Genomic DNA, 15,611 nt, shown 5'->3' with positions numbered 1-15,611 from the left:
GCGAATTTGCGGCGCGAATTCAGCCATACTATCTGTATGGCTGAACTCGAATCGCACAGAGATCGGATGTGATTTGCACTGCGGTGCGAATCACATTCGTTCTCATAAACCGCTGCAATGTGAACCCAGCCTTAGTGACACTGGCGACGGGGGGTGATCACGGGGTTTAACCTTTATTGGGGGGGTTAGGGGGGGCACATTAGAACTAAAGGGGGCTAACCCTAACTGCCCTAACAGTTATTACAGTCACAAATGACACCAATGCAAAAAAAAAAAAAAAATGCAATTGGTGTCACTGTGACTGGGGGGGGGCAGGGGTAATTGGGGGGGGGGGGGGGTGATCGGGGGGTAAAGGGGGGGTGTGAGTGTGCCTGGCATGTTCTACTGTACGTGTGGTGTGTTGGTGCAACTCACCGATCCTCTCTCCTCGGTGCCGGCACGAAAAATACCGACACGGAGGAGAGATTACATCACTTCCTCTCCTGTGAGGAGAGGAAGTGATGTCGTGGAGCATTTCTATTCGTCGGGAGCGATCGCGAGGGGGTGGCCATGAATGAATGGCTGCCCCCTCATCCCGGATCGCTCCCGAACGAATGCCGACCGCCGCAGGCACCGGGGGGGGGCCCCGATCGGGCCCCCCCCCCCGCGGGAAGGCAGGGACTTGCATATACGCCCATATGCCTGCCCGTGCCATTCTGCCGACGTATATCGTCGTGCGGCGGTCGGCAAGTGGTTAAACTCTCTTCTGGAAAAAAGTTTTATTCCCATTGTGGGGTCACCAATATAGTATTTATAAATTGAAATCATATCCCCTCTGAAACGTCTTTTCCAGAAAGAATAAGTTCAGTGCTCGCAACCTCTCTCCAGAAGGAATATCCTCCAGACCCTTTATTAGCTTGGTTGCCCTTCTTTGTACTTGCTCCATTTTCCATACATCCTTCATAACTACTGGTGTCCAGAACTGGATAGCATACTGTAAGGTGCAGCCAGACCAGAGTCTTGTAGAGCGGAACAATTTTCGTTTCATCTTTGGAGTTGATCCCCTTTTTAATGCATGCCAATATTCTGTTTGCTTTGTTAGCAATGCCAAGCTGCTACTATCATCTACTAGGACCCCCAAGTCCTTTTCCTATCCCCCAGGAGGTTCTCCCCCCAGTGTTGAGATTGCATTCATATTTTTTTCCAGCCAAATGCATTATTTAAAAATTTTCTACATTAAACCTCATTTGCCATGTAGTTGCCAATCCCATTCATTTGTTCAGATCTTTTTGAAAGGTTTCCACATCCTGAAGTTAGAAAAGAGAAGTTACTGCCCTGCTTAGCTTGGCATTGTCCGCAAATACAGAGATTGAACCATTTACCCCATCCTCCTGGTCGTTTATGAACAAAATAAATAGGATTAGTCCCAGCTCAGAACCCTGGGGGACCCCCATTACCCACCCCTGACCATTCTAAGTACTCCCCATTTATCACTACCCTCTGAACTCGGCCTTGTAGCCAGTTTTCAATCCATGTACTCGCCCTATGGTCCATACCAATGGACCTTATTTTGTACAGTAAACGTTTATGGGGGACTGTGTCAAATGCTTTTGCAAAATCCAGATATACCACATCTACGGGCCTTCCTTTATCTAGATGGAAACTCACCTCCTCATGGAAGGTTAATAGATTGGTTTTGCAAAAATGATTCTTCATGAATCCATGCTGATTACTGCTAATGATATAGTTCTCATTACTAAAATATTGTATATAGTCCCTTATCCCCTCCAAGAGCTTGCATAGTATTGCTGTTAGGCTAACTGGTCTAATTCCCAAGGATGTATTCTGGGCCCTTTTTAAATATTGGTGCTACATTGGCTTTTCTCCAATCAGCTGGTACCATTCCAGCCAGTAAAAATTAGGAATAGTCTGGCAGTTACTTGACTGAGTTCCCCAAGCCATCTCGCCACTGTCAATTAATGTTAATGTTAAGTTTCCCCAAGTCTAATTTTAAATTTGGTCCTCTGTTTAACCATAGAAGTGCTTCCTGTGATTTGTCACGAGGATAAACACTGCAGTTTTGGTTACTGAAGCCCCCCCGATTCCCTTATGAAGACTGAGGAGAAGAATAAACTCAATACCTTCATCATCTCCCCATCCTTTGTAACCAGATGTCCTTCCTCCTCAAGGGGCCAATATGGTCTGTCGTCCTCTTTTACTGTTTACACACCTAAAGAATTTCTTGGGATTTTTTTTTGCTCTCCTCTGCCATGCGTCTTTCGTGTTCTATCTTAATCGCCCTAATTGCACCCTTATATTTCTAATTGTAAGGGTGCAATTATTTACATGCAATTGTATATGGAATGATTACCTGCATTCAGGGACATCTGTGCTCGCGTACACACTTTAGCTTTGGTTATTTTAGGGATGGAAAGTCACCTAGACTTCACGCCATCTTACAACGGGGTCACCAAACTGCGGCCATTTCCTAGTCTTTATATGGCCCTTGGGGCACTATGCCTGCCAATAACATGAGGCAATATTCCTCCAACCGACAACACTTTCTTCCGATATCAAAGATGGGGCACTATTACTCCCACCAACAACGATGATGGCGGCACTTATCCTGACCGCCCACAGACCCTGAAGCCTTGTTTATTCTCAGTGATGCTGTACCCGGGACATTTTCTACACTCAATGGCCACAATCCAGCCCCCCCTAAAGTCTGAAAAGTTTGGAGACCCAGTCTTACCATATCAAATGAAAAGGGGCCTTATAAAACATTTACAGCCATATTGCAATATGAAACAGCAAGGTGTGACTTAAGTTGGCTATACTCTAGTAGATTGCTCAAGCTTACTTCAAATCAAATTCTACAAGTGTATAGCCAGCTCTAGTTTTCAGCCACCTTGGCAAAGCTTTCTTGGTCACCGTTAGACGGTACCATTTGGAAGTGTAAGACTCGCCCTACAATGATCAGAATAAGCAATCTGTCACCCAGAAGCAGGATACAAGCAAACCCAGTTAAATGTTGCACACATAAGGGGAATGAAGAAATATCTTCAGTAACGATAACCCATTATATAGCTATATTTTTTTTTTCAGCATCTGCTATACAACTGAATGACTATACTGGGGGGGAGTACACTCACTTCTAAAACAGAAAATCCATTTTTTTTCGATTCAGCGTTTTATAATAAAGAACGATTGGCTTCCAGAGTCATGTCTGTCTTTATATGAATGCTGAGGTGCAGGGGATTGCAGAAGACTAGTACAGACATTTACGGATTTTTTTTATGAACACTTAACTGGATACCCCAGCAGTCTTATATCTGCCTACATTTGTACTTTTTCTTGAGACAGATCATAGTTGATTTTGAGTTTTGTTTTTAGACGACTATTTGACTTCAGTTTTTTATCAACTCAGGACTTGACAAAATAGATTCTTCCTGCTAGATACACAATATTTCCTGTTCCACTTGCTGACACAGAACTACGAAAGTACAACAGAGCTTTTTACATTCTTGAAGAATAACTAAACCCAATAACACATGATATTGCAGCGTACTAGTGCTAGGTGGTGGCTGCATTGTTTTGTTTTTTATGGCCAACATTTTCAGCTAGTACATATTTGCAGCATCTTTAGATCACTTCCTGAAAGCTGAACTGAGCATAACACATCTAACCGCTTCTGTCTCTACATAATGGAGATGAAAAGGTCCGGCTGGGGTGGCAACCACTGCTCTCTCCATAGATAGTGGACTCACTCAAATGTAGCCACACACAGGCAGAAGAAATGGATAAAAGTTGGAAAAATAAACATAATGTGCAATATATTAAACCTAAAATTTCGATTTAGGCGAGTTAACACATTTAACTTGTAATAAAAGCACGGTACTGGGTTCCTAAATGCTGCTGGCTTATGAAGTGTTGTGCTGCACACTGTAGATATGGCCTATTGTGTGAGAGCTCAGGTAAGGTTTCCTTCTCAATCCTTCAGACAGATAACATTTCAGACACTGCACAGTGGACCAAATGCAGCTCTCCACTTGTGTCAATTAAACCTTCCCGCATGTCTCCTACGAGGGCTTTGCATAAACACACTATGTGCAGCTCTACCAGTTTTCTTGGTCTTTTGCATTTCTTGAAAACAGACTACAGATCTTAAAAAGCAGCCAGGAAATCTTAAGATATGTTTTCTCACCAGTCTCTGCTTCGTATTACCTCAAATATTTTTAAAGATGATCCAGCTCAACATACCACACTCCCAGCAAAGTCCAATGTGGCTGAGGGACAAAGTTACACTGGAATTAAAAATGATAAATTCACCTTTGGTATAGGTGTCAATACCTACAAATCAGGCAAAGGGATTTTAAATCTTCCTTACAACTTAACGAGGAATTGAAGGTTAAAAACTAAATTGTTAATAGGCTCTTTGTTGCAGGAGAGACAAGCAACATCTCTTTTTCAAATACACTTGCATGCCAATTCATAATCCTCTACAAAATGAACACAGAGCCACACGTGTGGGAGTGATGTCATTCCTCACTGGCCAATCAAGACGGCCAAAGCCCAGTCTCTTCTGACCAAAAGAACTTTTTCCCATGTGGCCTCAGAATCTTCAAGGTGCATTTAAGGTGGTCAGATAAGACCAATATTGACTTAACCTAAAGGCCCATTGCTCTTGCACATGATACTGTGTGCATGAGGCGTAAATTGCTGACCAAAAATGCTGATTTTTAAAAAAAAAAAACATTTTATCACTGAAGAATACAATGAAGGAACATGCCAGTACTGAGGAGGTAAAATGTGGAACTTGGCAATGGGACTCTAAATCAGGGCTCGACAAACCCCGGGCGCCAGGTCGCATTTGCGTCCTGGGGCAACACAGCTGGGGCATCCTGTCTCCGTGTGGACCCCGAACTCCGCCGTGCGCTTGCATGAGGCCGTGCCGGCCAGTAATTGAGGCCACGGCTTTGCGGCCTTCTAAAGTCTTTCCGTAGTCTGGCTCCATCTTGTGGTGGATGTTGAAATTACAAACCATCCAATAATGCTAATCCTAATGGAGCTTCAAAGCGCTGCCTGTTTTTCACTGCCCGCCCATTTCCTTCCCAAAGTGAAGAGAAGGAAGTGATTGTGGGCGTCATCTGGCGCCTTTTGCCCAACGATGAGTATGGTGGCTAGTAAATAGCTTCATATATATATTATATTAAAAAAAAAAAAAAAATTCATAATAGCATTTATTTTAATTAAGGAAAAAAAATTATTATTTGTAATCCTACCTGCTTGGCCCCTTTCACAAGGGCTGCCTGATCAGGTTCACCTGTCAGTTTTTCAGGCGGACCTGATCGAACCCTTAGCGGGGATATGGCAGTAAATAAGCGGGAATATGGCGGAAATAAAAGAAGTCACATTCTTTTGTTAACCACTTCGTGCCCGCGCTATAGACGAAAGGTCTACAGCGCGGACACCAATTGCCGGGAGGGCATCCCTGGACATCCTCCTGTTTACTTCCCCTCCGCACGCCGCCATGGGTGCGCATCAGGGAAGTTCTGTGTTGGCCGTGTCCCTTGGATACAGCCAATCACAGATCATGCTAAATGGCCAATCACAGCGGCCATTTAGCACTCGAGCGGTGTGTCCAATGGGAGGTGATCTCATATGTAGGGGCTATCTTCCCCTCACTCGTCTCCATGTCAGGCCAGGGACAGATCCAGATCGCCATCACGGACCTGGCTCCTAACTTTTTTAGCTGGCTCCTAGATTCCAAGAAAATCTGTCAACCCCTGCTCTATATATATCACATACAGAACATACACAGAGGTAAAGAATGGCGGTTCATAAGTGGATAACCTATCATTTTTGCACAGTTCATGAAACTGGTAACACACCTATTTCCCACACGTTATGTTAATATGTGCCCCTCAGAATGTTGAGAGGTCCGATCATAGAACACAGCAAACAACTTTTGCAGTGTATAAAGTTCTCTCAATCTGGTGTTCTGTGGAACATTAGGATTCCTCCAAAAGGTGATAAGGATTCCTTGAGCACTGACATCATTGATCTACCTGTAAGAGAGAAGTGTCCTACCCACTGGCCACCAACGTAAAGACCATTCACTGCCACTGGCCACCGATGTAAAGACCATGGGGGTTTATTTACTAAAGGCAAATACACTTTGCACTACAAGTGCAGTCGCTGTCGATCTGAGGGGGACATACAAGGAATATAAAAAACAGCATTTGTGCTTGTATATGATTGGATGATATAAATCAGCAGAGCTTCCCCTCAGATCTACAGGGACTGCACTTGTAGTGCGCAGTGGATTTGCCATTAGTAAGTCAACCCCATGTACTGCCAACGACGTAAAGACAAATTTATTGCCACTGACTACCGAAGTAAAAACTATTCATTGCCACTGGCCACCAATTGAAGGGTGGTGACAATGACCACCAACAGCAAATAATTTTATTATATAGGGCACCCCTTGGTGTCAAACACACCATGTCTGTCACACTCTTTATGCCTTCATGATAGCTCCCCCACCACCATGTACACTAATGCACTGTGAGCTGTAGGTAACAGAGGTTCCCCGAGATCTGGAAGTTATTTTAAGGGATCCTTCCATCCTTTTCAATGTTTTGAACATGATCTAAACCAGAACATCCTCAGTGTACAAAGTGTAAACCTAAATGACGGGAACCAAACACTTCCCACTACTGAGCAACATTTCCAGCCACAACAAAGCGTGCCCCCCAACTTCAATTGGCATTACACCAGAATGCAGACCAGTGGTTCTTAACAGTCTAAAGTATACATATTGGTAAAAACGAAAAAATAGACCAAATCTATTTAATACAACAGCAATATTAAAGGTGAAAATTAACCCAAAAATGTAATATTTTGCGGTTTACAGATCATTAGCTGTGGTAGCTGCATTCGTTTAAGATTTTCACCATTTCTCCTTTATTTTCACCTAGCGAGTTTTTTCAAACCTTAAATGTGAACTCCAAGCACAAATTATTTGATTTAAAGGGGTTGTAAAAGGTACAAGTTTTTTCACCTTAATGCATTCTATGCATTAAGGTGAAAATCCATCTGATAGTGCCGGCCCCCCCACCCCCCCTTTTTTTTTTACTTAGCTGACCCCTCGAAAATCCCGCGCTCGCCCCCGACGTCCTCTTTGCCGCTCACCCTGGCCTTTGATTGGCTAGATTGGATGGATTGAAAGCAGCACAGCCATTGGCTTGCGCTGCTGTCAACCACATCCAATGACGCAGTGCACCGAGGGCGGGGCTGAGTGATAGAGCTGGCGGCCGTAGCCACTCACTGTATCACGGGAGCGTGCCCGCAAGCACTCCACATCATGCAAGGCAGCTTGCATGAAGTTGTGGAGTCCTTGCGGGAGGGAGCCGAGAGCCGCCGAGGGACCACTCTGTGCAAAACAAGCTGCACAGTGGAGGTAAGTATAGCATGTTTGTTATTTAAAAATAAAAAATTTCCTTTAGTGACCCTTTAAATATATTCCTTAACCACGAAGGCTTACCACTTTGTGTGCACCAGATGTCTTTTTAAATCATTGTAAAAGTAGTCACATCACCACTATATACTTTGCCTAGCGCAGAAGTGTGGAAGGGACCCAGAAAGCCCCACCCACCAAAGGAGGGGGCGGATACAAGACTGGTCTTCATTACAGGAAGCTGCTGCACAGTGGCAAAGTTTAAAGAGGAAGTAAACCCTGATGAGTTTACTTCCTCTTTTTTTCCCTGCAAAGGTAAAGCATAATGGACTACTATGCATCGCATAGTAGCCCATTATGTGTCACTTACCTGACACAGGAGCCAGCGAAGTCGCTGCTGTCCCCTGTAGTCCGCCGCATCCATCTTGTTGGTGGGGTCTCGCAGCTCCGCCGCTGTCATTCGGCGAAGCCGCGATGACGTCACTCCCGCGCATGCGCACGGGAGTCGACAAATGCGGCAGCTCCATTTTTGGAACTGCCACGTTCAATGCGCCTGCGCGCCGCTGTCTACAGCGCATGCGCCGTAGACAGCGGTGCCCGTTTTCGGGCAAATAGCTCCTAAACCATATAGGTTTAGGAGGTATTGCTTGGACCTACAGGTAAGCCTTAATCTAGGCTTACCTGTAGGTCAAAGTGGTTTGTAAGGGTTTACAACCACTTTAAAGCTGAATGACTGCACAGATCTGGTAGAAATACACCAAGATTTCAGAAAGAAGACGTGTTCTTGTATTTAGAGTTGATTATCCTGGAGTTCAGCTTTGCAGAAAGTAAACTTCCTTCGCAGACATTTACCTAGAATACGGCTTACCTATATATAGTGTAAATATCTCCCAAGTGCGTACTGTTTAGGAGATATTTACATTATATGCTGCCAGTGACATCCCTGGCGCATGGGCTCTGAAGGAACAGCCACGGGTGCCCTGTGAACAGCATGCGCGGGAGTGACGCCATCACGGGTCCGGCCATTCACAGTGCTGGAACCAGCGAACCCGGAAGAAATTCCATGGAAAATGTCAGCCGCCTCAGCGGTGAGCGGGCTTTGTTCTAAGGTAAGCATTTCATAATGAAATGCATGAATGTGATGCACACTAGCTCCTTATGCCTTTGTCTTTTTCTCAAAGTTTACAACCTCTTTAACCACTTCAATACAGGGCACTTTCGCCCCCTTCCTTCCCAGCCCAATTTTCAGCTTTCATCGCTCTAGCGCTTTCAGTGACAATTGCGCGGTCATGCTACACTGTACCCAAATGAAATTTTTATCATTTTGTTCGCACAAATAGAGCTTTATTTTGGTGGTATTTATTCACGACTCAGTTTTTTATTTTTTGCGATATAAGCGCAAAAAAGCGGAAATTTGGAAAAAAAACAATATTTTCTTTTTTCTATTTTAAAAGAAATCCAATAAAATCAAATTTTGTCATAAATTTAAGCCAAAATGTATTCTGCTACATGTTTTTGGTAAAAAAAATTCCGTTTAGTGTATAATAATTGGTTTGTGTGATCACGGACATATGTACGCAAATGATCATGTACATATGTGTGCAGGTGATCACGTACATATGTGTGCAGATAATCATTGGGACATGTGATTTTAGTGGGACATATGTGGGGGACATGTTTTTATTATTAGGGACATGTGTTTTTATTTTTTGGGGACATGTATGTTTTGGGGACATGTGTGTTATGGGGACATATGTGGGGACTGTGTTTACACTGTGTGGTGTGTTTACACTAGACTGAAGATCAGTGAGTAAAAAGCTGTAAAAAACAGCTCATACTCACTGATCATCAGCCGGCTGCAGCGATCTGCTCTCCTCTCCTCAGCGATGACTTCTGTGTGAGGAGAGGAGGAGCCGATTGCCTAGCAACCGGCTGTTTGTTTACATCACATGACGGCCGTGATTGGACACGGCCGTCATGTGATCAGGAGGGCCAATCACAGAGCCCTCCTGCCGATCTGAGATGCGCCGTGTCCCGGTGACACGGGCGCATCGGGATCGCGCCGCTGCGCGGGCATGCGCGAGCGCGATCCCGCTCCTCCTGATGGACGTTCCTGAACGTCCTATCAGGAGTAGACGGCTCCCACCCGGCCGTATATGTGCATTGGCAGGGTGGGAAGTGGTTAAAGTGGTTGTAATCCCTTACAGACCACTTTGACCTATGGGTAAGCCTAGATTAAGGCTCACCTGTAGGTCCAAGAAATATCTCCTAAACCTATACAGTTTAGGAGACATTTACAAAAAGTCAGGAGCCGTAGAAAGCAGCGCGCAGGCACACTGAACACGCCGCAAATAATGGCGATATGCCGCTCGTGGCAGCTCGCATGCGCGGGAGACAAGTCATTGCGGCTCTGGCGAATCACAGCACCGGAGCAGAGAGACCCGGAAGTCACTCCGGGATACATGGCAGCGGTGAAGATGAAGAACGACCACTTTGGTCGCTTCGCTCTCATGTAAGGTATTCATAATGAGCTAGTATGCTATGCATACTAGCTCATTATGCCTTTACCTTGCAGGTTGCATTTTTTATTAAAAAAGCATCAGTGCCTTTACTTCCTCTTTAAACGAGTATTAAACCCAAAAGGAAGAAAACACACTGCAGCTTACCAATTCTTAGATGAGAGGGATGCATTCGTTTTCTTTTTAGGCCCTCTTCTATTTTTATCTGGTAATCCAGTCAGCAAGTCTGTTTTTCACAGCACACATTCTCCGGCAGAACGTATTAGTTTACAGCATAGGAGCACAAACAGTGACCCTCCAGCTGTTTGCAGAACTACAAGTTCCATGAGCCATTGCAAACCACTGACAGTTACAACCATGACTCCCAAAGGCAGAGGCACGATGGGACTTGTAGTTCAGTAACAGGTTGAGCACCTATTGTATGAAGGGGTTTATCATCCTGTAAAGTGGAACTTCACTTCCCTAATCAACAAAAAAAATGTTTTAACCTTACACTGCTAGCAATAAAAGATCGGAAAGTACATCATACTTGTTTTAGACTTTTTTTGTAAATTTCTTTTGTTATTTCCTGGTTTCTTGCCTAGCCAAACGTCATACATCCCAGGAGTGTTTTCAGCTAAGCACATTCATGCATGCCTGAGCTAAGGGCAGATGGATTCCAGAAAGTAAATCTGCCCTTACTCAGGATGGCCAGAAATGTTTTTTTTTTTGGGGGGGGGGGGGGGGGGCGCATGTGGATGGAGGGGGATTTTACGTTGAATATTAAAAACAAATGAAATAGTTTTAGGTTTGTGGGGCTCAGGTGAAGTTTCCCTTTAACACTGGCAGGGGTGATTATAACGATCCACTTTTATTCACGGAGAAACGTTATCCCAAACAAAAAACTTTTTTTGCTGTAACCAATTATAAAAAGTGTGAGATCTGGAGTTTGGCTTCAATCTGTTATGGTATATGTACATCTAATACAGTAAACACTACCCCACCCTCACACAATTCTGCTGTGCCTCCTATGCTCATCCCTCCAGAGTCACCTCTCACTAATACTGGGGGTGTATTACTGGTCAGATCATCAGGTGAAAATAAAATAGGAAGAAAGCCAAAACAAAGAAGACCAATGCAGCCAGCACATCTAATACTGTAATTTGTCATAGGCTTGAGCCCAGCCATTGAGCACTGACAGGGGTGCTTACACTGGTCAGCTCTGTATATGGAAGGCCTCCAGGCCGCCATATTGAATGTGATAGAAAATGACAACACCGAGTTGTAAAAAGTTACAATATGGCTCCTTGAGCAATGCCATATGCTGGATGTTTTCCCCACAAAATGGAGCGGCCCTATACCGTGTTGTCCGGTGTGAGATCTCATCGGTCGCCTATGGAGGATGTGATCAGAGCGCCCCCCTGCGGCCTCCATCCCCGGGGCACAGCGTATCCCCCCTCAGCCCCGGACAGGCCGCTCGTCATACCACCATGGCCTCCATGCGCCCCTCCAGGCCTGCCTAATCCCGCCACCTTCCCCTCCTCACTCACCATCACGGGCCGTTCCCATCAGCTGGTCCAGCAAAGCTCTCATCTGGGCCTGAGCCGACATTATGATCCGCAGCTTGCCCGGGGCACCTCGCAGCGCCCTCACCGACCACTATTCTCCCGGCAGCCCGCTCAGCAAAGCGACGCTAAAGGATTGTGGGAGGACGGAAAGAGCGGAAGTAGTGCTTCTAGCCCGTGCAGGGTCCCGGGCGGCGAGGCGGATGGGGGCGGGGCTGCGTCCTGGTTCACTACAATGTGTCACACAGTCATTGTTCCAATAGAGTGCAATGGCGGGGTCATACTGCCCAATACTGCAGTCTGTGAGACTACCACTGCCGGGCTCATACAGTGCGGCCCTCCTCACACCTTCTAATATCGCTGACACATTTACACTCTCACTTCTATTTTACGGCGGATAGCGCTTCGGGAGAAATCTGGGGGCGCTGTGCACTCTGGGATATGTAGTACGGCAGAGGCGCCATGGTAGGTTGGGTAGCTGCGCCTTTTCGTCATCTGGTAAGCTCCGCCTCCTGGTGGATCTGGTTTCTCCTCCACTGGAGTTTAAGTTGTCACTTTGTGGCCGCAGAGAGTGTGGGGGAGAGGCGATCGTGTGTGCGGACGGCGGCCCTGGAGGACCTGATCAGGTACGGCTGATGACGTTCTCCGAGGTCACCATACACTCTTCTAGTTTATGGACGACATCCTTCTCCCCAGTGCAGTGTGTAGATTTCTATATACAGAGTGCGATCGCATAGACCCAGTATGGATCAGGAGAGGCTATGGGAATTCTAGGGAGGTCTCTTCCATAGATTGTTCTGGGTGACATGATCGGGGAGGTTGGCTGACACTGCAGATGGGGTGGGGATGGTAAATCTAGGTGAACGAGGTCATGGTGGCGTGTATACAGGAGACTGGCCGATCACTGCCAGGACGTGGGATGGGGATCGCCATGGGGCTCCTCATGATGACTGTTATGAAATGTTACAGGAAGCCTAGTGTGATTGTCTACACAAAATAGGAAGATCTCCAATTCTACAGAATTGTTCCAGCACAAGGATTTCTCTTCAGTGTACCCTAGTTAGTCCCATAGTGGCCTCGTGCCCCATCCCCTCATCCTCACATTCTACCAGGACGTCCCCTCACATTCTACCGGGACGTCCCCTCACATTCTACCGGGACGTCCCCTCACATTCTACCGGGACGTCCCCTCACATTCTACCGGGACGTCCCCTCACATTCTACCTGGACGTCCCCTCACATTCTACCTGGACGTCCCCTCACATTCTACCTGGACGTCCCCTCACATTCTACCTGGACGTCCCCTCATCCTCACATTCTACCGGGACGTCCCCTCATCCTCACATTCTACCGGGACGTCCCCTCACATTCTACCGGGACGTCCCCTCACATTCTACCTGGACGTCCCCTCACATTCTACCTGGACGTCCCCTCACATTCTACCTGGACGTCCCCTCACATTCTACCTGGACGTCCCCTCATCCTCACATTCTACCGGGACGTCCCCTCATCCTCACATTCTACCGGGACGTCCCCTCACATTCTACCTGGACGTCCCCTCATCCTCACATTCTACCTGGACGTCCCCTCATCCTCACATTCTACCGGGACGTCCCCTCACATTCTACCTGGACGTCCCCTCATCCTCACATTCTACCTGGACATCCCCTCATCCTTACATTCTACCGGGACGTCCCCTCACATTCTGCCTGGACGTCCCCTCATCCTCACATTCTACCGGGACGTCCCCTCACATTCTACCTGGACGGCCCCACATTCTCACATTCTACCTGGACGTCCCCTCATCCTCACATTCTACCGGGACGTCCCCTCGTCCTCACATTCTACCGGGACGTCCCCTCGCCCTCACATTCTACCGGGACGTCCCCTCGCCCTCACATTCTACCGGGACGTCCCCTCGCCCTCACATTCTACCGGGACGTCCCCTCGCCCTCACATTCTACCGGGACGTCCCCTCGCCCTCACATTCTACCGGGACGTCCCCTCGCCCTCACATTCTACCGGGACGTCCCCTCGCCCTCACATTCTACCGGGACGTCCCCTCGCCCTCACATTCTACCGGGACGTCCCCTCGCCCTCACATTCTACCGGGACGTCCCCTCGCCCTCACATTCTACCGGGACGTTCCCCTCGCCCTCACATTCTACCGGGACGTCCCCTCGCGCTCACATTCTACCGGGACGTCCCCTCGCGCTCACATTCTACCGGGACGTCCCCTCGCGCTCACATTCTACCGGGACGTCCCCTCATCCTCACATTCTACTTGGATGTCCCCTCAAGGTGTGTCTCCTTGTGTAACTTTATTGTGGAAAATACCTTCTTTACAGCACAGCTGGGCGCTCACGTGACCCACCAGAGATCTTCTCTTCTCCCCCCCCGGCTGTGCTCGGAGCGGGCCTGACATCAGTGGGGAAGAAGAGCTCCGGCACCCAGCGGTGTTTTAAAGGTATTTTCCACAATAAAGTTCCACAAGGAGACACACTGTACATTATATAATCTCTTTACAGAATGGATTACGTGATTTTACAAGGACTTTAAGGTTTATTTTTGGGATTACAGAATTTCATAATGCTGACTGGGAGAGGGGAGAGAAGACAGGACACAGGAACATTTTATTACATACCGAAAATATATAAGACATCCCATATTTTCGGGGAAACACGGTACAGAATCACATTGTACCTGATATCTCCATGTCCTCTTATCCATTATATACATTGTATCTGATATCTCCGTGCCCCCTCACCCCATATACATTGTATCTGAATATCTCAGTGTCCCCTCATCCTATATACATTGTACCTGATATCTCCTTGTCCTCTTATTATATATACATTGTACCTGATGTCTGTGTGTCCCCTCATCCTCTATACATTGTACCTGATATCTCCATGTCCCCACATCCTCTATACATTGTACCAGATATTTCAGTGTACCCTCATCCTATATACACTGTACCTGGATATCTCTGTGTCCCCTCACCCTATATACATTGTACCTGATATCTCTGTGTCCCCTCACCCTATATACACTGTACCTGATATCTCTGTGTCCCCTCACCCTATATACACTGTACCTGATATCTCAGTGTCCTCTCATCCTATATACATTGTATCTGATATCTCAGTGTCCCCTCACCCCATATACATTGTACCTGGATATCTCTGTGTCCCCTCACCCTATATACATTGTACCTGATATCTCTGTGTCCCCTCACCCTATATACAATGTACCTGATATCTCAGTGTCCTCTCATCCTATATACATTGTACCTGATATCTCAGTGTCCTCTCATCCTATATACATTGTACCCGATATCTCAGTGTCCCCTCATCCTATATACATTGTACCTGATATCTCAGTGTCCTCTCATCCTATATACATTGTACCTGATATCTCAGTGTCCTCTCATCCTATATACATTGTACCCGATATCTCAGTGTCCCCTCATCCTATATACATTGTACCTGATATCTCAGTGTCCTCTCATCCTATATACATTGTACCTGATATCTCAGTGTCCTCTCATCCTATATACATTGTACCTGATATCTCAGTGTCCTCTCATCCTATATACATTGTACCTGATATCTCAGTGTCCTCTCATCCTATATACATTGTACCTGATATCTCGGTGTCCCCTCACCCCATATACATTGTACCTGATATCTCAGTGTCCCCTCACCCTATATACACTGTATCTGGATATCTCAGTGTCCCCTCATCTCCTATATACATTGTACCTGATATCTCCGTATCCCCTCACCCTATATACATTGTACCTGGATATCTCAGTGTCCCCTCATCCTAAAAAATGTTGACAACACGTCTAAAAAAAAAGTTGGGACAATACAATACTGGCAAAGTAAAGCCTAGTGCACACTAGTAGTTTTTCTTTTCGTTCCACCCAGCGGGCTGAATCAAAATACTGACAGCTCAGGAGGAGCCGTTGTACTAACTATCTGCCGTAGTACAGCGATCTCCCCAACAGCATTGTGTTCTGACAGGGGGGCAACACACACACACCCCCCCAACACTCTGGCCAGCGCTCTCGGCTATTGGGTGGTAGTAACAAGGAGGGGCTGGAAC

At 46.5% G+C, this 15,611-nt stretch overlaps 2 protein-coding genes across 2 annotated transcripts in view; one reads left to right on the top strand and one right to left on the bottom strand.

The window, feature by feature from the left end:
• LUC7L (LUC7 like) overlaps nt 1–11,666 on the bottom strand; it is a 64,377-nt gene extending 52,711 nt beyond the window's left edge. The window contains exon 1 of the mRNA XM_077448782.1: nt 11,487–11,666. Coding sequence (XP_077304908.1) covers nt 11,487–11,547 — 61 coding nt within the window. The 5' untranslated portion in view covers nt 11,548–11,666. The remainder of the gene's footprint in view (nt 1–11,486) is intronic.
• A 308-nt stretch (nt 11,667–11,974) lies between these two features.
• The window catches only part of FAM234A (family with sequence similarity 234 member A), a 93,688-nt gene continuing 90,051 nt past the window's right edge, over nt 11,975–15,611 (top strand). Inside the window, exon 1 of the mRNA XM_077448781.1 lies at nt 11,975–12,127. The gene's annotated coding sequence lies outside the window, so the exon portion shown is untranslated. The remainder of the gene's footprint in view (nt 12,128–15,611) is intronic.

This window comes from Lithobates pipiens, unplaced genomic scaffold, assembly GCF_037356315.1.
Source record: "Lithobates pipiens isolate NorthernLeopardFrog02 unplaced genomic scaffold, aLitPip1_a1.2 Scaffold_22, whole genome shotgun sequence".
In the NCBI taxonomy this organism is placed as follows: domain Eukaryota; kingdom Metazoa; phylum Chordata; class Amphibia; order Anura; family Ranidae; genus Lithobates; species Lithobates pipiens.
This window is presented reverse-complemented; position numbering and strand designations above follow the sequence as displayed.